The 21,501-nt window shown below is 38.8% G+C and overlaps 2 protein-coding genes across 2 annotated transcripts in view; both read right to left on the minus strand.

The window, feature by feature from the left end:
• Positions 1–1,871: 1,871 nt before the first annotated feature.
• On the minus strand, positions 1,872–16,104 carry SYCP3 (synaptonemal complex protein 3). Its single transcript, XM_035888944.1, has 9 exons — positions 16,087–16,104; positions 11,826–11,973; positions 10,903–10,978; positions 9,757–9,791; positions 7,306–7,423; positions 6,369–6,468; positions 4,924–5,022; positions 2,134–2,238; positions 1,872–1,984 (listed from the first exon to the last, which is right to left on the minus strand). Exons 2-9 carry the CDS (start codon positions 11,953–11,955, stop codon positions 1,931–1,933), a joined length of 717 nt encoding a protein of 238 aa, XP_035744837.1. The 5' UTR covers positions 11,956–11,973; positions 16,087–16,104; the 3' UTR covers positions 1,872–1,930.
• A 21-nt stretch (positions 16,105–16,125) lies between these two features.
• The window catches only part of GNPTAB (N-acetylglucosamine-1-phosphate transferase subunits alpha and beta), a 40,810-nt gene continuing 35,434 nt past the window's right edge, over positions 16,126–21,501 (minus strand). Inside the window, exons 19-21 of the mRNA XM_035888943.1 lie at positions 19,296–19,463; positions 17,816–17,906; positions 16,126–16,649 (exon numbers count right to left, since the gene is read on the minus strand). Of these exons, the coding sequence (XP_035744836.1) occupies positions 16,572–16,649; positions 17,816–17,906; positions 19,296–19,463 (337 nt within the window). The 3' untranslated portion in view covers positions 16,126–16,571. The remainder of the gene's footprint in view (positions 16,650–17,815; positions 17,907–19,295; positions 19,464–21,501) is intronic.

A 21,501-nucleotide genomic window follows, 5' to 3' on the forward strand; every position in this document is an offset into this window, starting at 1 on the left:
TACAATACCCCCTACCGCACTCCTGCCTAAGAAGGATATACTGACACACTTGAGGGGTAACCATGACAGTTACCCGAATCCTGCCGCGCCTGTTAGCGGCTGGGAAAGATGCAGCCTCTACATGTGATCTTAGCCTGAACCCAGGCCATGGGCAAATAGAAGATGGTAAAGACCATTTTGGTTTGCATGACTCCTGTCAGCAAATTAACCACCTGATGAAAAGACACAGGCAACTTCTTTAGAGTGAGACGGTTTGGTTCCCCCGACTGCTCAAAGATGTGTCGTGCAGTAGTAGGAGGTCTAAGTGGTTTTAAGGATATGATTGAGATGTGTGGATGATGGAAAACTAATGCAGACATCGGTCAGAAAACCAGAAACAGGAGGCAATGCTAACAAATAAAACCAGAAACAGGAGGCAATGCTAGCAAATAAAACCAGAAACAGGAGGCAATGCTAACAAATAACCTAGTATTGAAGATAGGAAGGAAAACCTGTTAACTGTGTTTCACAGCATCATCTAATTATCCTTAGAGGGCTGAGACTCAGCAGCACCATTATAAATCAGCACAGTTGCGCGTTACCCACCAGAGGCCCATACCGCTTCGTGTGTCATTGCAGCAATGCAACTTCTGTGTTTGCCCCTTCCGCGAGTCCCAGCAGACGCAGAACAAAATCGAGCTCCGTCCTACTGCTTGTTCAACTTCAGCCACAACCTAATGGCGGAAGTTTCTGTAAGTTAGCCATCACTCATCTGGCTGCCAGAACTGGAGACCCCTCATCAAGTGGCTTGATTCTGAGCTAAAAATGCTTGTAAGCTGAGGAGAAGCCGACGTATGACTGGTTTTGAAATACATTGTTATGAAAACATCACATTTGTGCATGTGGAAGTTTGGATGGGTTTTGTTTTATCTACTACTGTATTAAATCTAAGCATTAAATATGTTAGGAACTACCTAATTTGTAAAAGTGGGTATTTGGGCGTAATGGTTTCCTGTAAAAACAGACTGCGTGCAAGCTGAGCCAACTGTTTAATTTATACTGATTTACTGTAATGAGATACATGAAAGATAAATGATTTCTCCTTAAAACTTAGGCCTCCCTAAATTGCCAGTCACTTGGAATTGCAAAAAGTAACAGTCCTTCTCAAAGGTTTGTAATAACTTGTACTAAATAAAAGAGCGAGATGATTACTTCTAGCAGTGGTTCTACAAGAACGATATGCCCCAAACTGCATAATGTTTAATTATGCTTGCTCAAGCAGGTATCATATAAAGCTGCGACAGCCAGCTCATCATTCAACTAAAGAAACCTGCTTTTTGGACAAATTACAGCAGTTCATAAATCTCTTCCTAGTACTAAGATATTACAATGCCTAGCCTAACAAAAGAGGCAACAAAATTTACTTTAATTTACCATAATACACATCATTAAGCAATCTTACATGAGCTATGTCACACTCTGTGAACTCTTACAACTGCTGATACGTCAGCAGACTAAATATTGAAACTATGAAAATCATAAAGTCTGCAGCTTGTGAAAAATGCTTCTATTTGCACAATGTACCTAAAGGCCTGAAGTTATTATGTAAAAGCTGGGTAATGCATTTTTCGTTCATTCTGCCCATTGTTACGATTTGGCATTATAAAAAGTGAAAGAATTTAAACAGTCCAATGCTACTGAAAGTGAGTGTTAAGAAATTAAAGATTAATTGGACAGACAGTAAATGGTTTGGGGTCCATATCGCACCCCCCTCAAGGTAATAAATTTACTAATATACATTCTTACAGCATTATCAGACGCAAGATTAGAACAATCCATGAAAGCGTTTAATAGGAACTTTAAAACATTTAAATCTTAACGTACTTCTCTATGGCTAATGCCTATACTTGTATCATGTTACTTAGGTACAAGTTGTTTCTCCACTGAGCCATCAGAATAACATGGACTGAAGAGACTTGCGAACGGTTGCCATCTCCTGCTGTTGCTGTTAGAAGAAAAGGAGACAATACTGAACAAATGCCATATCAATACGATTCCTTTGAGTTAATTAAATGAATGCCAAATGACTTTTTTTTTTTTATAGAATTTTCTATTTTTGCATTGAACTAAATTCTTCACAGATCTGATACCTACCGTGTCCATCATAATCTTCTTTTGCAACATAGCCATTTCTTTGCGAAGTTCACTTTGCGCACCGGCTAGAAGATTTTCATTGCTCTTCTCCAGCTCTTCCATGCTCTGAGGTTAAGGATAATCTTTAATTCAGAACTGTCCAGTGTCAAAGGCTTAATTTAGAACAAAACAAACCAACCATTATTCAGACTGCTGTTCAACTTTTACAGCAGTGGCGGTCACTGATAATGGATTAGTTTTTTCATGAACTTGACAGAGAAATCATACAGGACTTCATACTCCAGTCTACACTCCTGTTTAAACACTATAGACCCTGTGAAGGAAACGGTCCTGTCCCTCCCTGCCCAGCATCTGTGAGGGCTCGGCTAGTTAGACTGCAGTTTGGTAAGGATTAGTGTTCTACAAGAAAAGACTGAACAGACATCTTTCAGGAATGAGAGGGGGGTTAATATTATGACAATCTTGGAGACTTGAAGTAAGGACTATAAAATCCATTCATTTCCTTCTCTTTGCACACTTCTCCCCAAATAAGCCAAGTAAAGCTCGCCGGTTATCTTCCCTTTCCTACATACAAATACTATCTATCTCTGTGCATAGCTGCATTTTCCTTGACTTGTACTTAGTTAAGCTTATTTGAGGTTTGATTTCTACCTTTTGATCTTCTTTGAGGAGAAAAATCAAAGTAATACTTGACCTTCTGTTCAATTTTTCATATTTTATGAAGACATTTTTGACATTCTGGAACATTTATTATTTATTAATGCTTCGGTAATATCCTCTCTGAATTTCACCTATCTATCTTAAACTAGGAGTTGCTCTATTTCAGATTTATTTATTGAAGCCACAAAACTTGGAAAAGAAAAAACCCGAGCATGTCACAACTAGCTGAAATTTCAAATGGAAATGCCTTGAACAGAAATGAAAGTTTGTCAGAAACTGGCAGACTTGAATCTGCCCCACATCCCAGTATACCCTGGGGGCTGCCTGGCTGGAAAGCAGCTTGGCCAGAAAAGGACCTGGGGGTCCTGGTGGACACAAAGTTGAACATGAGCCAGCAGTGTGCCCTTGCTGCAAAGGTGGTTGATGGTCTCCCAGGCTGCCTTAGGAGGAGCGTTGCCAGCAGGTTGAGGGAGGTGATCTTTCCCCTCTACTCAGCGCTGGTGAGGCCACACTTGGAGTGCTGGGTCCAGTTCCAGGCTCCTCAGTACAGGGGGGATGTGGAGCTACCGGATAGAGTCCAGGGAAGGGCCGTGAAGATGACTGAGGGACTGGAGCATCGCGTATGAGGGAAGGCTGAGAGAGCTGGGACTGTTCAGCCTGGAGAAGAGAAGGCTTGGGGTGTGGGGGTGGATTTTATCTACATACATATATACCTGAGGAGGGGGGGCGCAAAGAAGCTTGAGCCAGGCTCTTGAGGTGCCCAGTGACAGGACCAGAGGCAATGGGCACAAACTGAAAACAGAGGAGGTTCTCTGAACATCAGGAAATGCTTTTTTACTGTGAGCGTGAGCAAACACTGGCACAGGCTGCCCAGAGAGGCTGTGGAGTCTCCATCCTTGGGGATATTCAAAAGCCATCTGGACATAAGTCCTGGGCAACTGACTCTAGGTATCCCTGCCGTACCACCTGCTGGCTGGAGCAGATGACCTCCAGAGGTCCCTTCCAACCTCAGCCCTTCAGTGATTCTGTGGTACCATGCCTCTGCATTCTTTACAAAACCAATAGTTTAGGGTGCTTTCATTTTTCTCACAGTTTAGATCTCTCGTACCTTACTTAGAAAAATAGCGGGGAAAGGAAACTCTGGGAATATTTTTTTTTTTACAAAAAAAGTCAAATTTTTGAGTAGTTATTATCATTTTTTGTTTGCTGTCTAGTATGTCAGCTACTTCGTTAAAAAACAAAACACACCACAGTTGAGCAGTATGAATCACGTGTTTAAAATAAATTATCTCTGTAAGCACTGTCCAAAAAAATGGTGTTTGTAGGTACTCCCAGCATAGAGCAACAGGAAAGTTAAATGGGACTGATTACATAACCATCCAGCTTGAGCCTGTTTTCACCATAAATCATTAATTCCATCAGATTCTTCCTGTTGACATTTTAGCAACTTCTTACCTTGAATACCAGGTTACAGAAAGGAAAACCCTTTCTAATGAAAGTTGCTTAGGGAGAGATGAAGCAAGTTCTAAATGGGCAATTTTAAGGGAATTACAATTGATTTTCTTTAAGGGTCACTTTCCTTACATGAAGCAGCAATAGCTAGAAAGATTAGTGACAGAAATAAAATGGTACCTAATTCTCATGATGGGGGACTGCACCTGCCAGCAGTAGTAAGAGCGGTAAATTGCAGCTTAAGATGTATTTTTAATAGATTGTCAAGTTTCAATTTTTAAATACATATCAAAAATCTGAGGGAATAATTAAGACAAAATCTTGATGATTTAACTGACCTGTATAACCTTTAAACTGGTACAAAACTGTGTTCTGTTTAGAAAGTACGCTCTGAGGGTTGTGGTTAAGTATTTGAAACAGGCGAACCGATCGGATCCCTATGAGCACATATTTAACTACATCATTTATTACACAGGCGCAATCTGTATGTATGTGTAGAGAGAACAAGCCATGTTCTTAATAAATAAGGGAAAGATACTAACATGAATATTCATGCAAGGCTATTATTTTCCTTAAGTGAACCTTAAATCTCTGTATGTCATAAAGGTTGAATTAATACAGCTTTCTTAAGTGATGTGATAAGGATCAGCTGCCTTCTAAAAAGAAAATTTACCGTACCTTTAAGAATTGCTCATAGAGTTGCTTAATGGTTTTCAGTCTCTGACTCTGAACTATTCTTGCCTGTTGAAAAACTTTTTGTTGCTGACGAAACATATTCTGAAGCAGAAGCAAAAGAAAAAAAAAAAAAATCGCATTAGTTAACCAAAAGTGCTTGGACAGCAACACTGTTGTCATTTATTAGAATTGGAAATTCTGCCTTCACCGGAAATCTGGGTCATGTAACGTAGATCTCTGCCTGGAGAGTTATCCTTGTTCTTATTAATGAAAGAAAGACTGAAGACTGGATTAAGTCCTGAGTCACTTCCTGAGGTCCCTTCCAACCTGAATTATCCCTATGAGATCCTATGAGGATTGGTATCCAATGCAGTTCTTGAGGGTATCCCAGGGAAACAAGCTACTGAGGGAAAAGCAAAACTTGTAAATCACAGAATCACGAATGGCAAGGGTTGGAAGGGACCTCCGAAGATCATCTAGTCCAACCTAAAGCAGGTTCACCTAGACCATGTTACACAGGACATCGTCCAGGCGGGCTTTGAATATCTCCAGAGAAGGAGACTCCACAACCCCCCTGGGCAGCCTGTTCCAGTGCTCTGTCACCCTCAAAGTAAAGAAGTTTTTCCTCTCATTCAACTGAAACCTCTTATGCTTCAGTTTGTGCGCATTACCCCTTGTCCTGTTGCTGGGCACCACTGAGAAGAGTCTGGCTCTGTCCTTGTGACATCCACCCTTAAGATATTTGTATGTGTTGATGAGGTCCCCTCTCAGTCTTCTCTTCTTCAGGCTGAGCAAGCCCAGCTCTCTCAGCCTTTCCTCGTAGGGGAGATGCTCCAGTCCCTTTATCATCCTTGTTGCTCTCCTCTGAACTCTTTCTAGGAGATCCTCGTCCTGAACTGGGGAGCCCAGAACTGGACACAGTACTCCAGGTGGGGTAAATGTGTTGGGAGTACAAACACAGCAACTTCGTGTGGTTACATTCCATTGTGTGGCTCCTATCCCCTTTCAGTGATCAAATTCTCACACATGCATTCTATGCGGGCATATTTTCAAGCAGTGCATGCTAAAAGACAGCTACTTGCCTTTACTCCTGTGTTCCCTGAACCCAAAGATTACTGATACACAGAAACAGCACACATCTTTCTTCTCCACAGATGGTCTTTGCTTTTCTCAAGCTGTGTGCTGGCCTAGGGCGTCACATATTGCCATTTATAAACTTGCAATAAAGTTTATAAATGTACCCCTCTTCACTTAAAAATATATCCTAAAACTTAAAACATTTAAAGTTTGAGAGCCACGAAAAGTTGAATGATTTTTTTTTAATGGAGGCAAACAATCATATGGTTGTTTGAACTACAGAAACCGTTTTTACATTTCTTGAATGTCTAAACAGCAACATTCCCTCCCTGTGAAAATACCGTGAAACTCACGCCATGCTGGAAACCCACCGCTAGTTTTTCTTCCTGCTCCTCTGCCTTCTGCACATCTACATCCCATTGCTGAAATAAAGTCATGAACTGCTGGGAGAACTCATGATTGAGCTTCTGCCTGTAAAGAGACACTAGCCGTAAGTATTACAACGAAAGCTAAGGTTCAACATGGATTAGAATAAAAGGAGCTGGCTCAGGTTAAAATAAAAAATTACAGCAACTTTTATTCCTAACAGTGTCAGGTTTTCTGAGATTTACTGTTTTTCTAACCCAACTGCAGATCGCAGCTTTAACACATGGGGTTTATAACGGAAAATTGATTAGCTCATTCATTAACTCATTATGCTCTAGTTTCTCTATGTAAACGTAAATTTTGTCAATGCAAGTTTCAAATATATAAAATCACCGAAACAGTTACAAGTATTGCCAACTTTTAGTTTTTAGCTGTCTCGTTTTTTAGTTTGCTCTACCCGTAGTACCAGATGTAGTAATTAAATATGCCTTAGGAGGCAAAAGGAATATTGTGTAGGGTGCAAATTATTTACAATGTGAAAATGAAAATTATTTTATTTCTTAACCAGAACAGTCTAAAAGTTTTACTGAACATTTTTCAGTTTTCAAGTAGAAACAGAAAATTCCAACTGAAGCGGAAAAAATAAAAACATTGGTTTAAAAGACAGAAACAACATCAAAGATCATTTTTCATAAAGCTAAACCAAAAGTAAACCCAGCTCTTTAAGGTACTTTGCTCTCAAAATTCCAAATCTTAAGCTTCTCCATTCAAAAGAGAAAGCCCTATGCTAAATTACTACTGTCAGTTTAACCAAGTGGACACACCTGGAGGCAGGGGAAACAGAGGACCTGAGCAGGTATTTAACTGCACAAAGATGGATCCGTGCTGTGACACAAAAGGGAATCTGATTTCACAGGTTTGAAAAACAAGAGTAAATGTTACCTTTGCTCCTGCTGTGTTTTCCAAACATGTTCAATCTTCTGGTTACTGGTTTTGAGCGAGGCTTTCGTATACATTTCTAATCGTTTCCTCTTAGCTAAGAGAGCCTTGTTAATGTCAGCTAAAATTCAAAAGAATATTTAGAAATTAAGCACACCGAGCTACATCGTGCCTTTTATTGAAAATGCTGATGAGTTGTGCTCTGAAGAAGCCAGCGAGGTGTGGTCTAACAGAAAGAAGCTAGCGTGATTGGGGCTCCTGGCTGCTGTGTTCAGTGTCCCTCCACCTGGTGAGTGTTGCTCCCCCGAGGCCCCCCTGCACCCAAACCAACCCCTGACCTCTGGAATTGCAACTGCTCCTTGCCCAGCCCCACCAGCTACCCTAGCATCTGCTTCCAGTCCCACCTCTCTCAGGGGCCAGACCAAATGGGACCAACCATGATGTGAGTCGGCTTTAGCTTCTGTCATTCCGGGCAGGGCGGTAGGGGGTACGGGGTCAGCCTGGCTCTGAGCAGACACACACACAGCAAACGGAAGCTGTCCGGCAGTTTGAACTTGGGGCAGCTGCAGTGCTGCCATTACATATGTTTAAATCTGCTCCTTACATGCTGTCATCATGTGTTCCCCTACTGATGATTATGGTCCAACATGCCCATCTAACACATCATCTGTATAATAAACACACACAGATGCTGAAACGTTAGCACCACTACCCAATCAGCTCACACGGCGCATCGTCTAGCACTGCATTTGGACATCTCAGTCAGTAAATTCTCTCTTCAAAGCTAGAGATACCTTGCACACAAACCTGACTGAGTACAGACTCTTTTCTCTAGTATCTAATGATGTCTTAGTCACACCATCAAAATCCTCACTAGTTTAGCTGCATGGCTGCAGTGCCAGCTCAGAGTTTCCTCACCTTCAAGGAATTCAGTTATGCTGACACCTTTTTTTTTTCCTAGGAAAACCACGTTTCAGAGTAATATTCAAATTACTGGTTTCAGAAATAAAGGTAGTATCTATCACTGTGAGCATTTTCAATGAGCAATTGACAAACTATTTTTCACACTTCAGAGAGACTTCATATGTTTTAGAAGTATTCAAGTTAACATAACTTAGTATGTTTGTTTCACTTTAATTTACATTTTTGAGACTTAACAAGTCACAGCTTGAGGTTAATGCAGCAATTTCTTTTCCTTCTCACTGCAGATTTCAGGAAACATCTGTCGAACCTCTCTCTCTAATTTGCTGAAGCATCTGCCCCTGCTAATGCCCAACCTATTATTTTTGAGCAGACAGCATCCTCTCCGATCCATTCATTTTCCTTCCTTCTATCCTGTTTTTGAGTCCTCAGTAACAAGCAATCCCAGCTTTTTAACACTGAAATCCTCCTCCTGTCTAGACTGCTACATCTACAGTAGCATTCCGATATGTACCTTAACAGCAAAAAGTCTTAATTCATGGATTAAGGAATTCCTTCAACTCCTCTTTCACCTTACGATTTACATGCAACTAGCAACTCCATACAAGAATTTTCTTATACATACAATGAAAGTATTAACCAGCTATTGAGTATGTAACACTGGCATTAAGATGGTTTTCCTTCCTTCCACGGCTTTTTGATGCTTTGTTACACTGTGATGTGTATTATAAATTCTTTACAAGTGAACTGCGTTTTCTAACTTTCTCTAACCTGTCGGCTATCTAGAATTCAGCTGGAAATTTAACTGTAAGTAAAGCCATCTGAAGATGTGATGATGACTAAACTAAATCCAACTAGGTGGCACGCTTAAACCTCTCATCACTAGATGACTGGCATTACTTACCCTCATTCTTTAGCTCTTCTAGAAGCTGGTACTCTTCCTCCCAACTGCCGAAACTGTCTTTTCTACTGATTCCCTGTTCTCTAGATTTCTGAAGGTGCGGAGTACAGACCGCGCTCTAGCTCGTTCTGTATCACAACTCCAATCTACTTCCAAAATTCCTTGTCTAGAATTAGAACTCTTTGTTCTATTTAGCTGCTTATATTAATATTTACATGCCCTTAATGTCCCATGCAAGTCTTGCAATCCTCAGTCTCTTCTACCTCATTGCAACAAAAAATTGAGAACAGCTAACTCCTACTGCCCCTTTTCTCTACTATATAACAACTACCTCTTACACCACATCTTAAAATTGGAACTGGTAATCAAAATCCCTTTTTCCTTTGTAATTACCTACACTAATACTTACATCTCACCTTATATGCAGTTATTCCCCTCTCTTCTTTCTCTTTACTCTATTTACATGTAACTTCTTTCTGAAAACTGGCTTTTTTCAGAAATGCTGAAACATGCTACAAAGACTGGGTTTTTTACGTGAATCTTGAAAGTTATTTTATGGTAAAGAATCACTGCCAATTCCGCAACTTAAACATAAATTGTTTCTTAATTTATTAGAATGTAAACGTACTTACCTCCAAATCTTTCCAGCATATTCTGTACTTCACCCCTACAAAACAGTTTACAATTTTTATTTCCTCATTTTCTGACTTCAGAATAAAACCTGCTGTATATGCTTAGAACTGATTTTATTCATGTGCCTATTACTTGTAAGCAGTAACAGCTGCTACTGTTGTAAAACATAAAAAATGACATTCCTTTTCTCCTCCTTTGAGAGGTCCCTTTTTCAGACTAATTTTTTTTAAAAAAAAAAAAAAATTTACTAAAATCTATTAACTTACTCTCCAGTAAAAAGGCAGTATTAGGCATTTAAAGTGTCCTTGAGTGAGGGAGGACAGTAAATAAAATTGATTATTCCCTATACAAAAAGAAAACACAAAAGTTATTTGGAACATAAAATGAAAACAAGTCCATCCCAATTAGAACGACTGGCACAGTAAGAAAAATCCAAGACAAATAATATCAGGGTTGTTTTTACAACACTTTTAAGATAACACCAGTGTGTAAGGCAGTGGTACAATAGCTGACAAGTCCAAAAAGGGACATAGTGGGTAAAGAAAATGTTTATCTTTTTTTTATATCCCCTTCTCTACAGGACAATATTTTTTTTTGAAGAGTAAAAGAAAAAAAAAAAAAAAAAGGAAAGGGAAAAAGATTCTCTTCCACTCAACAGCTACAATCTTGCTAAAGCCTATGTCAACATACACTTTTTTATTACACTTCCCATAAATACTTCATTTCCTAAGATTTATTTGTAAATAGAATTTATTTTTCTTGCAATAGTTGGATCATTTAAAGTACTGTTACCATCTTCAAGCAACTAAGATCAGAGAAAAAAATTAATGAAATTATCAACAATTTAGGATAAAACTGAAATAATCTTTTGAAAGAAACAAGAATTTTAAGAACTCACACAAATACATCCATTTTTTATAGATGTTCAAAAGTATTCACAAAAAAACTAAAGAATTACTAATTTTTAAATGTTGCATTTTCTTTTTTTACCTACAACTACTGTATTGTCTATCACCTGATTTTTGAATCAAATACTAACAAAAATAACCCCAATACTAAGCAAAACAAGCACAGTTAATAACTGAAATCAGTATCGTCTTAAGACTTGCTTATTTTGGAAAGGAAAAAAAAAATCCTAACCTTACCCCACATCATCTGGAACCACATGAGTGGCCACCAAAGGTCTTTTCTTTCCATGCTTGTCCATTACTGGTGTTTCGCCTTAATATAAATTTCAAAAAGATTTACAAAATTATCTTCTATTTTGTAGGGGTCATTTGAGTTATTAAAACTGTAATTACTTTTCTGTAATGCCACTTCTCTGAAAACATCTCATGGGTCTCAGTTCCCATTCACAACACATGCAGCTCCTATAACTCTGCAACCGGAGTTGACAGATCGTGGTGAATTATCCTGCAAGGCTTGAGTTCCTCTAGACAGGTCTCAACCAGCTTTATTTTCCCTGTCTGCTACTACACAATTACTCCCAACTTACACGATAGCAATCATCAGAACGGTAAAAATAATCTAAACGCTGAAAAAAGCTCAATCTATAAGAATTTCATTTTACTGTAAAGTAAGTACTGCAATTGTGTACGCTGACCTTTAAAACAGCAAAATTGCAAATAGATATTAAACAAGAATCCCTTGGTTCACTTCTTTTTTCCTCAGCTTTCTCTCCTTCTTCCTCTTTCTTTTCTTCGGTTCAGATTCTTGCCGAAGTACTCTTAACGCTGCCAACAGTAAGACTCCAACCTACCCTACCCCACTCAGCACTCCACACAAGCGAGCAGAGCTCTCCTGTTCTGTCCTATCTCACAGTGTTATATGCAGCCAGGTGATGGAAAGATATGGCATTAAAATAAGCTAACAAAGTCCTCACCTCTAATTATAATACATAATAGTGCACTGCACAGAGCTATTCTGTCGTGTTCTCTTCTCTTACCAATGTCACAGACATTATGAACCATGCTTGCTCAGACACTCGCTAACACGGAAACATCTTCATTTAGTCAGAAATACTACAAACTTCACATTTAAAAAAAAATAAAAAAAATCACATAAGCACCTTCTCTAACATCTTCCTCTGATCCACTCAGCTCTTTTCTTTCCTCCTGAAAGTCGTAGGCGGGTATGGCTTGATCTTCCTGCGCCGGTTTACCAGCTTTTCCTCCATGCTTTCTTCCCGATGGTGCCATAATGAGATTTTCTTCCTGCTGATAATTTTCCCCACAATACTTCGATGATAAATATGTTTTCATGGATACATTGACCTGTTATAGACACCTCTATAATAGTTTCCACCTGTAAGGATACTCAAACAGTCAAGCTGTTTTAGTTTTGAGGTAATCCACAGGATTACTCATCAGTGGTGTTTTTAAGAACAGGGTAAAAAAAAATAAAAAAAAATACCAGGACTCATAGCTACATACTTGATTCCACTGAAAAACAAGGAAGTAAATTATCCACTTTCTTATGGTGTCTGCCTGCTCAGCTTCCATAATGTTTATTACGTATTTTGCCATACCCAGTACTGCATTCCCAAAAAGCTATGTCAATATTCTATTTTACAAAATATAGAAGTGCTAAACCATAAGGAACAATCTGATTCTAGAAGCCATCCCACACTAGACAAATATACACACATATATGCCATTTTTAAAAATCCTGGGTAACTTTCGCTTTTCAAATTATCTTTATTTTTAGCTATTATGCCTCTGCATTCTGAAATGCAACTAATGCAGTTTCTGTATTTGTAAATGTTTTACAAATACGCTGCCCTCTTAAAAGACACTTTTTTACTGTAGTAATGCCAATTTTTATATATTCTGTGTATTTTTATAAATATGCAAGGAGTAAAATATCTAATTAGAAAGAAAAGAGCATAGTTATAATCATTAAATGCATGAATGACAAAATCAAATAATTTTTTCCTTAGAACTTTATCACAATATAAATAATACACAAATACAACAGGAAATAGCAAGCTACTGAATTCTTGATGAAATATTCATCTTATCTTTGTCTGATAGCAAGAGGTATGAAGCATTTCAAGTTAAGTGTCACAAGACATATACTTTTAAAAATCCTTCAAAAAATAACAGGATTACTTGGAAGATGGAAAGAATACAGAAAAAAAACCCACTATCAGCTGTTAAGTACCCTGTTTTCCAAACTGAGCAAGAGGTGACTCAGCAGTTGATAAACTTCTCATTCTAGATGCAATTCAACACAGCTAGAAATATCAATCGGTTTGCCACAAGCCAGGGCAAAGATACATCTGAAAATTAAGTTCACATGCTGAAATTGAGAACTCCAGTAAAGATCTTTTGAATTTCCAGGACTGTGAAGTGCCCCCAGCATTGAAAGCTGTCTCACACACTGGAGTTTCCCATTTGTTTTTCGAATTAGTTGTCCATAGCTACAAAAATACGGTTTTTTAACCAGGTATTGCATGGATATCTACACGATCACACTGAGCTACAAAGTAAGGAGCACTGCTTTTTAATATCCAGTTTCTTCTGTGGTTGATGCTACTCTATATAGTATGAAGCTTTTTAGACCTTACAAGTTTCTTTAAAAAAAAAAAACCTCTCTAAATTATTAATTGGAAAAATCAAAAGTTCTCACATTATAATTATCCTCAAATGAGAGAAAATTTTCAAGACTCATTCTGCTTTGCAACTACTGCAGCTGTCGAAAACACGATTTAAGGACAGCATCTGGCTGTGCATGGCTCTGTGCTGCCAAATAAAGCACTTCAACTTTAAACTACAAGCGTGAACAGATAATTATTTATATCTATTTTATCTCACATATAGGCACCCTTCTTTGTACTGAAAATCAGTATACAGAGCAGAACTCCCCAGTCCCTCCAGACACTGCAAAACAATCTTGCCTCCTCGCGACCCCATACAGCCTCCACCCATCCTGTGTAGCTACCTGCTTTGGCCGATTCAGTGATCTTCAATCTACAGCTGTGTATTTAATGATTTTTCAGAGAAACTCACCTCCTTGTTTCACCCTGACCAAAAAGATGGGAAATAAACCAGTATTTGCGTGAATGCCCTATGTGGGGCTTTTCCCCGTGGCCGCCCACCTCTTTCTACCTCAGAGCTGCAAGGGAGACCTGAGCCACAACAGCTTTCCAGGGGAAGCCAGCGGGGTGCCAAAGGCTGAGGGGCACCCTGCTCCTTACTCTCCGCCCAACCACCCTTCCATCCCTCTGCCCTGCGATCTTCGCCCAAAGCCCCTCACCCCCGCCGGCACCAGAGCCCCTCGCAGCCCTCACCCTCCCTCCGGCACCCCCTGACGAAGGAACGTGGCCCCGCCTCAGCAGCTCCCACCCCAGAAGAAAAGGCGGGAAACAGGGCGGGCGGCACAAAGGGGAGAGGGCGCATGCGCAGTAACACCTCCCCAGGGCCCTGAGGCGCGGCGCCTGCGGGCCAGGCCGGGCGCGTCCTGCTGATTCAACGTGAAGCTCGTTTAAACCTCACCTACCTTTATCCGTTGTTTGGTTTTTTTGTTTTGTTTTGTTTTTTTTTTTAAATAGAAATGGCTTTAATTTCGCATTGGGGAAACAAAAAGTCTGCAAAATAGGTTTTTACAGATGTAGGGTAGGGCACAATGCCGAAGGAGTCTTTTTCCCTAAATCAATGCAAACAGGCAGTACTTCCCCAGTCAGATTAATTTTACAAACTACATGCTTTATTGATCTAAATTAAAAATCCTAGCACTATTTCAATTTTCAATCTTTTCATTAACCTCAGCCATTTGAGACATTTTACTTCGTATTTCCTTAACTAAGTTCAAGTTTCTGCTGGGTCTGGCTGGGGTGGAGTTAACTTTCCGCACAGCAGCCCCGCCCTGGTGTTGCATTTTATACTGGTGACCAAACCAGTGCAGGTAACGCCTGTGCTATAACCTTTTACTTTTCCGATTCCCTCCCTCATCCCGCTGGCAGGAATGAGCGGGTGGCTGGGTGAGTGCCAAGTTGCCACCCCACTAGTGTTTGTATACAACCTTTACTTCCCTTGCTTGCTTTTTTTCCGGGTACCGTGCTCAAAAATTTTAGCAGGGATTTTCAGTGGATGCTTCTCAGTAAGGTTGTGCTACGTTTTTTGGCTGTTATTGCTGAAGATAAATGAAATGCCATGAACTTACCTTCAGAACTGCTTAAACAAAAATTAATTGCAGTGACATCCGAGCTACCTATGCAAACTATTTATATGTAACTTCAGCAGAAAAACTGCCTTAAAATTTCAACCAAGTTCTTCCAACTATTTTGATTAGAATTCCAAATATTACTTTAAAAAACAGAACCTAATAATAGTTTGAAGTGCAAGAAGCTATCAAAACCTTCTTCTATTTCTTGAAGTGTCTCGTTTTCTGCTAGTCTGAAGTACTGTAGATTTAAGCAACTTATATTCTATGTTTCAGCATAATATATGTTGCTAGCATGAAATATAACCTTAATTATTAAAAGTGCTTGCATTTTTACAATGCTCAGAAGTTTGATTCTACTTTGAGAATACATTCATGCTTCAAATTAGTATTAAATTAATACTGTAAGAAGTTTAAGGGAAAAATATGAACTTTTAACAAGGATTCATACACATTAATGGCTAATTTATCAAAATGGGTGGTTTTGTTTACTTTAAAACAGAAACAGACAAAACTTTCATCATATTTTAGTTAATTTCAAAGCAAACCAAGTATCTTACAATACATATGCACATACATTTTGTACATCATCTGATTACAAAAATTAATGCTTTTTTGAATACTGCTAATACAATTAACTGAAGATACACAATCAAAAATTTCTGCTTGAAAAGATTCAGTACCCTTTTTCACATAAAACCGCACTATTCTGATGTCTCGGCAAAATACAGGGCCCAAACCCTGGTAAGTTTAAAAACACCAAAGCTTCATATGTCAGTACAAATAGTTTTCTGAAGAAGTGAAACACTGCTCCCATACATTGCTACATTAAAACAGTTTGTTACCCATTCATATAGAGAGGCACTTTTGCTTTTATACTTACAGTGCTTTGTAAAATACTGTACCTTGATCACTTTCATTTGATTACAACCCTCCCTTTGTAATTATGTCAAGAAATAACATCATTGTATTCTTTGGAATATAATACATCAGATATAAAGTGTCTTTCAAATAACCAGTAGTTGTTCTTTTGCCGTGTTTTTTTTTATTAGCATACATTTCTTCCACATCCCAATTAAATACTACAAATAGGGGGATGAATTGTCACTGTGCTTTAAAGAAGGTCAACATGAATAAATGTATACTAAATCTAAATGACAACTTACATAATTCTCAATTTTCCCGTAGGGTTAAAAAAAAAAAAAAAAAAGCAGCAACAACAGAAATTTGCAAAATGTTTTGGAATGCAAGATCAAGGACCTGTTTAAGCTGATCCCAGACAACTTTGCCTTCCAACATTTTATCTAGTTGGCAACATCCACTGCAATAAATGCAGCTACATTTCTTTAGGTAACCCTTTTTATAAAAAAGGATAACATGGCCGTGAACTAACAGTTGTAAAGTAAGATCTGTTGAAAATTGCCTATGTACAGGTTTCCTGCAATTATTCATTTTTTGTTGTTTTGCATTGTCGCAGCTCCAGCAACTTGTATGTCACGAAGAGTACTGCGGAGATTTTAACTGTAGATGCATGATTTTTTTTCTTCATATCAACGCAGTTAAATGTCAAACCATAAAAGACACTTATGAGAGACAGATTTTAAATGCTTATCACATCTTGAGGTAGACTGATCTCCAAAATAAAGCTCTTCTACACTTTGATTCGTTCATGACCAACTTCCTTTTGGATCCTTCGCCTTGGAAAAATCTTTCGTTTAAGTGCAATTAGCTGAGGAGAGAAAAAAATACCGTATTTAGTTCTCTGCTGGGCTAGAGGTGCACAGCTGGTCAGGCTTGCCTCCTAGAAACTATAAAATATGTACCATCCATGGTAATTAAGTCAATACTGTCCTTTCCCCCCCCCACCACTGTACAGGAAGAAAGTTATTTACTCAAATTCATCTATTAGGCACTCACATTTCCACTGGACTTCTCAATAACCAGAATACAAGCAGAAAGTGAAAAATACAGTACGCCTATATTCTGATTATTTTAAAGTTGTGTATTTAAACTAATAGAACGTCAGACTACATCCAGTTTCTAAAAGAACAACACAAAGCTGGCATCTTAAAACAGTATTTCTATACCTAGCTGTACTACTGAGTGGAGTACCCCCTTCCAAAACCAAGTTACTAACGGAGGGTGAGTTTTCTAATATATACAAAAGGCTGAAAATCAAGGGAAAGATTCATGCAAAAGTTACAGGTGGGAAAAAAATAATAATCAAAAGCCAACCTTTCAAGAATTACACCCTCTTCATCAGACCACGGAAAGTGTTACTTAAGGCCCCAACCTGCAAAGAATTACCCATATGATTTGTTCCATTGACTCCCTCTAAGTTTAGCAGGATTAATCATGTTCAAGAAAGCCATTTTATGCTTGCAGAAGTGGAGGGTTTTTCCCTCCGAGTCAAATTCAAACCCTTTTGAATTCAATAGGAGTCTTTGCAATTACTTAGATGAGACTTAGACAGGGGCCCTAAATACCTTGAGATTCTCTCCAGGACTAGAGTACTGCTATTACTTAAATTTTCTTCCTGCTAACTAACTTTGCATTTTTACCAATATCTGTGTTAATAGACCAAGACTTTCAAAAACAATTACTGATTTTGAACATCTAAATTTAGTACACTTATGGACTTAACAGTCACAAAGCACCTGAAAAGGGAACACCACTCTCCTTCCCCCCGTAAGACACTCTTTTCAAGGAATCTCAACATGATGACTTGAAAATTGAAGCAATCTAATCATCAGTCATGTATCATCTTTACTGCCTTCATGAAGGAAAAATCCTAGCTACTTGTCAAAACCTATTTAAGAAACCCATTTTAGGTTATCCTGAAGATACAGCAATATATTAGACACTACAGAATTGATAGGAAGATACTAATTTTACCTGTTCAGCAAAAAATGAGATGACTGTAAATACAATAAGTGTTACTAGAACACAATGGGTCCAGAATTTGAGCTTGTCTCTATATGCCCTCCTGCACAAAGAAAGAAGGAAACAGAAAAACAGCTTCATATGTTATCAATGCAAATACATAAACTTCAAAGAGTTTCCATGAAACAGGCAACGAAAGTCTTTTCCAGTACTTATGGGTAACTAGAAAGAAGACATGTGGGTCTCCTCGCAAAGACCCACATGGAGAGGACAAGGGCAACAGGTATAAAGTTGGACTGTGTGGAGTTTCATCTTGATACAAGAAATGTTTGGGGGGTTTTTTTGTTTGGTTTTTTGTTTTGCTTTTTACAGTGAGAACAACCATTCACTCACTGGAACAACCTGCCCAGGGAGTCTCCCCACTGGAGGTTTTCAAGATGTGACTGGACAGGGTGCTAGATAATCTCATCTAGGCTCCCTTTCCCACAAAATGTTGGGCCAGATGATCTTTTGATGCCCCTTCCAACCTAGGCTGTCCTATGATTCTGTAAAACATTCTGATAACCATGGATTTCCGCCAGCACTTCAGCATGCTTTAACCCACCCTGGTAGAAATCTGCTTTGGCTACAAACAAGTCAAAATAAAGTGTTCCTGTGAAGCTAACAAAGCCTTGGTGGATGTCCTCAAAAAGGGAGCCAACAATGTGGCTACTCCTCCAGCCCAAATTTCTACAGGTAACTGCTGAAATGGGTTTGCCCCCCTACTCTCTCTGCCACTGCTACAGCAGGGCTTGTAACACTGCAGTCCACCCCTATTCTCACCTGCAATCCTTCCGATTCCTTCTACAGTTCCTCTAACATTTTCTCTTTCCTTACTAACTGTGCTCTCTCATAATCTGCTGGTCAGCAACAAAATTACTATACAACTCTTCTTGTCTCATTTTTATCATTATCCTTGCCAAGCTTTAATGCCTGTATTCTCAAATCAACTTCCCCAATTTCTGAAGTTAAAATTTTACTTATAAAATGGCAAGAAGTAAACACACATGAAAATTTGACACATGACATAAAAATGAGACACACACGTATCTTTTCATATGATTATCCAGGTGATTATTGCTGTCTGGCAAATTAAAAAAATCACTTAGTGAGAAAGTTAGCATAGGTTATGTTACCCCTCTGCAATAGGCATTCCAAACAATGGATTTTTTTCACATTTAAAGAAAGTCAGAAGTCCTGATTTATTTTTGTTTTCTAAACCTCTGTATTTGAAGTAGGTTAGGGCCAATCAATGCAATGTTAATGACTTTAAGAGCAACAGAAAAACCCAAATCCTGAAAACCTCAGATTTTAGTCTATTCAAATCTTTTCACATTATCTTCACTGTTAACTCCTTCATGACAATACTGGGGAAAAAATGGCTTGTACCAGTATGTTTTATAATTATATGCCATTGCACTACAGTAACTTGAAGAGAACCTGTGTAACATACCATTCTTGGAGTTCGTGCATGTGAAGGAAACGATTCCGATATTCCCTTGGCAGTTCAAATTGTGAAGGTATGGGAAACATCGATTCATAAAAATCCCTAAGCACCGCTTTAACTGTTTGAGCATCTTTATGATTATGATCAATATTGTCATTTAGGCAAACAAATTTTCTAGAAAACAAGAAGTCTTTGTTAGAATATTTCCTTTAATCATACAGCAGAGGTATTGGCAAACCAAGAACAAAAACCAGAATACTTTTAAAATTGCTACAGTATCCCTTTAAAACCAAATTGATGTATTTGATACTGGCAATCAGTTTCCTAATTGTTGCATTATTTTTCAATTAATTTTATTTTAATTCTAAGAGCACCAAGGCTGACAGTGAGTCAAAACCTCTGAGGAATCAAATAACAAGCCACATTTCTCTCTTCTATTTATATAATGCTGCCATCTATCGGACACTAGTATGCGTCATCCCAGAGCTCACCACGGGATACAGACAGCAGGTTAGAATTCTGGCCAGCATTATGATTTGGGTAAGAGTTTTTATAGTTTTAAAGAAATTATCATGAGTAAAGTATCTTAAATAACAAAATGACCTCCACTGTAGGACGTAAACATAATAAATTATTAGTATTTTACTGTGTATGCTGCACTCCAGAGAAAGTCAACATAAAAACTACACCACATTGTACAAGAGAAGGCAAAACTTGGTCCCCAGGCTTTGAGTTACTGACAATGTTGTATAAATCAGGCAGGACATGACCTGAATCACAGACCCAAGGATGAACTTGTATAATCAACCAAAATACAAACAACAACCTGGATAGAATTCATGTGGAAATCACTGTGACCAACCAGATAAGCATGCTCCCAATAATGCCTCTTGCAGAGAGTTACCTCTCATGTAAGAAACACACCACTGCCTAAGTTACTGCAAATTACCAAAACTAAAGCAGCAGCTAGTGTGGTAGGCTACAATGTACCCTTGGCCTAGTGCTTGACAACAAAAAAATCCCTTTCCCACATATGGGCAAGGTTATGCGCTTTATTTATATTGTGAGATACAAGACCCTTAAATTTTCCCCAGAGGGAGAAATTATATCCGGTGACATATGCCTTGTAATTGCTATCCTTTGTAAATAAGTAGTTCTAGTCAGCTATATTCTCTATAGTACGGTGTGCTCTTTCAAAGAGCAAAGTTCAGACTTCCTACATGAAGCTGGAAATAAGCAGAACTCTAGAGCATGTGAACCGGTCTGTGCAGGGCATTACCACTTTTCCTCAGTCTCTGCTGAACCTGGCATAATTGGTAACCTCACTCTGGATGGTTACGTGCAGGGGACAAACAGTCATTCGAATTGCTATGTCCGAGAAGAACAAAATATGCCTCTCCCCTTCAAAGATGAGCAGGCTGTGTCTACACTATCAAGTAATACTATGCGAAGCAGCTGGTTATGGCAATCATATGGCTACACTATAGGCATTTGGTGAGTTCACTCTGGACTATCCCTGACCTTGTCCCTTGGACTGGCAGCTCATTTAGCCCTGGGAATGCAGGAGCTTCACTCCTGAAGTGTATATCCCTGTTTAGCTTCATCCGAAAGACGCAGTTTACAGACTGAGAGGCTGCTACACAGAGCAAACCGAAGCACAGTAAGTGGGAGCGATGAGGATAACAACCTGTTTCCACTGGAAAGACTGTTTCAATCCATCCAAAAGAAACCAGATCTGACATTCCTTTGGATATTCCAGAATTAACACCTAGATGATTAAGGCTCACTTTTCCTTACGGATGCAAAACAAACATTTTAGGCAGATCAGTAAGTGAGCAATACTTTTAGTTTGTCCCAAGAGAGGCACTGAATACCTGTTTTTAGAGACTGTGTATAACTACTATATTGTTTTATATGCAGGGAAAGCATGGCAAAGAGAAGGAAATGGAACGCCTACATAGCCATGCCAGTTCTCCTTTGCTGACAAGATACGACTACAGCACTGCACTATACTTTGCAGAAAAACAGCCCAAGCACTTGACTCAACCTCACTTCATGAACCAGCCAACAATCTGGGACTACAATAAACTATTATACTTTCAGAGAAAAAAAAAAACAAACACAAAAAGGTATGCATATATGGAGCCTCAGGCTGAGTCTGTAATAGCATGCCAGTGCATCATATGAAAATTAGGGAAGATTCAAGACAGAT

Source organism: Egretta garzetta, unplaced genomic scaffold, assembly GCF_000687185.1.
Source record: "Egretta garzetta isolate BGI_Z169 unplaced genomic scaffold, ASM68718v1 scaffold321, whole genome shotgun sequence".
Classification (NCBI taxonomy): Eukaryota; Metazoa; Chordata; class Aves; order Pelecaniformes; family Ardeidae; genus Egretta; species Egretta garzetta.

What these genes read in the sequence shown, in the direction of transcription:
- SYCP3 (XM_035888944.1), bottom strand. Translation starts at nt 11,955, where the DNA reads ATGGCACCATCGGGAAGAAAGCATGGAGGAAAAGCTGGTAAACCGGCG. An exon ending in AGAGGAAGATGTTAGAGAAG is followed by an intron (nt 10,979 to 11,825) that starts GTGCTTATGTGA and finishes ATTTATATTAAG; the next exon opens with GCGAAACACCAGTAATGGAC. An exon ending in AGCAGGAAGAAAAACTAGCG is followed by an intron (nt 5,023 to 6,368) that starts GTGGGTTTCCAG and finishes CTTCTGCTTCAG; the next exon opens with AATATGTTTCGTCAGCAACA.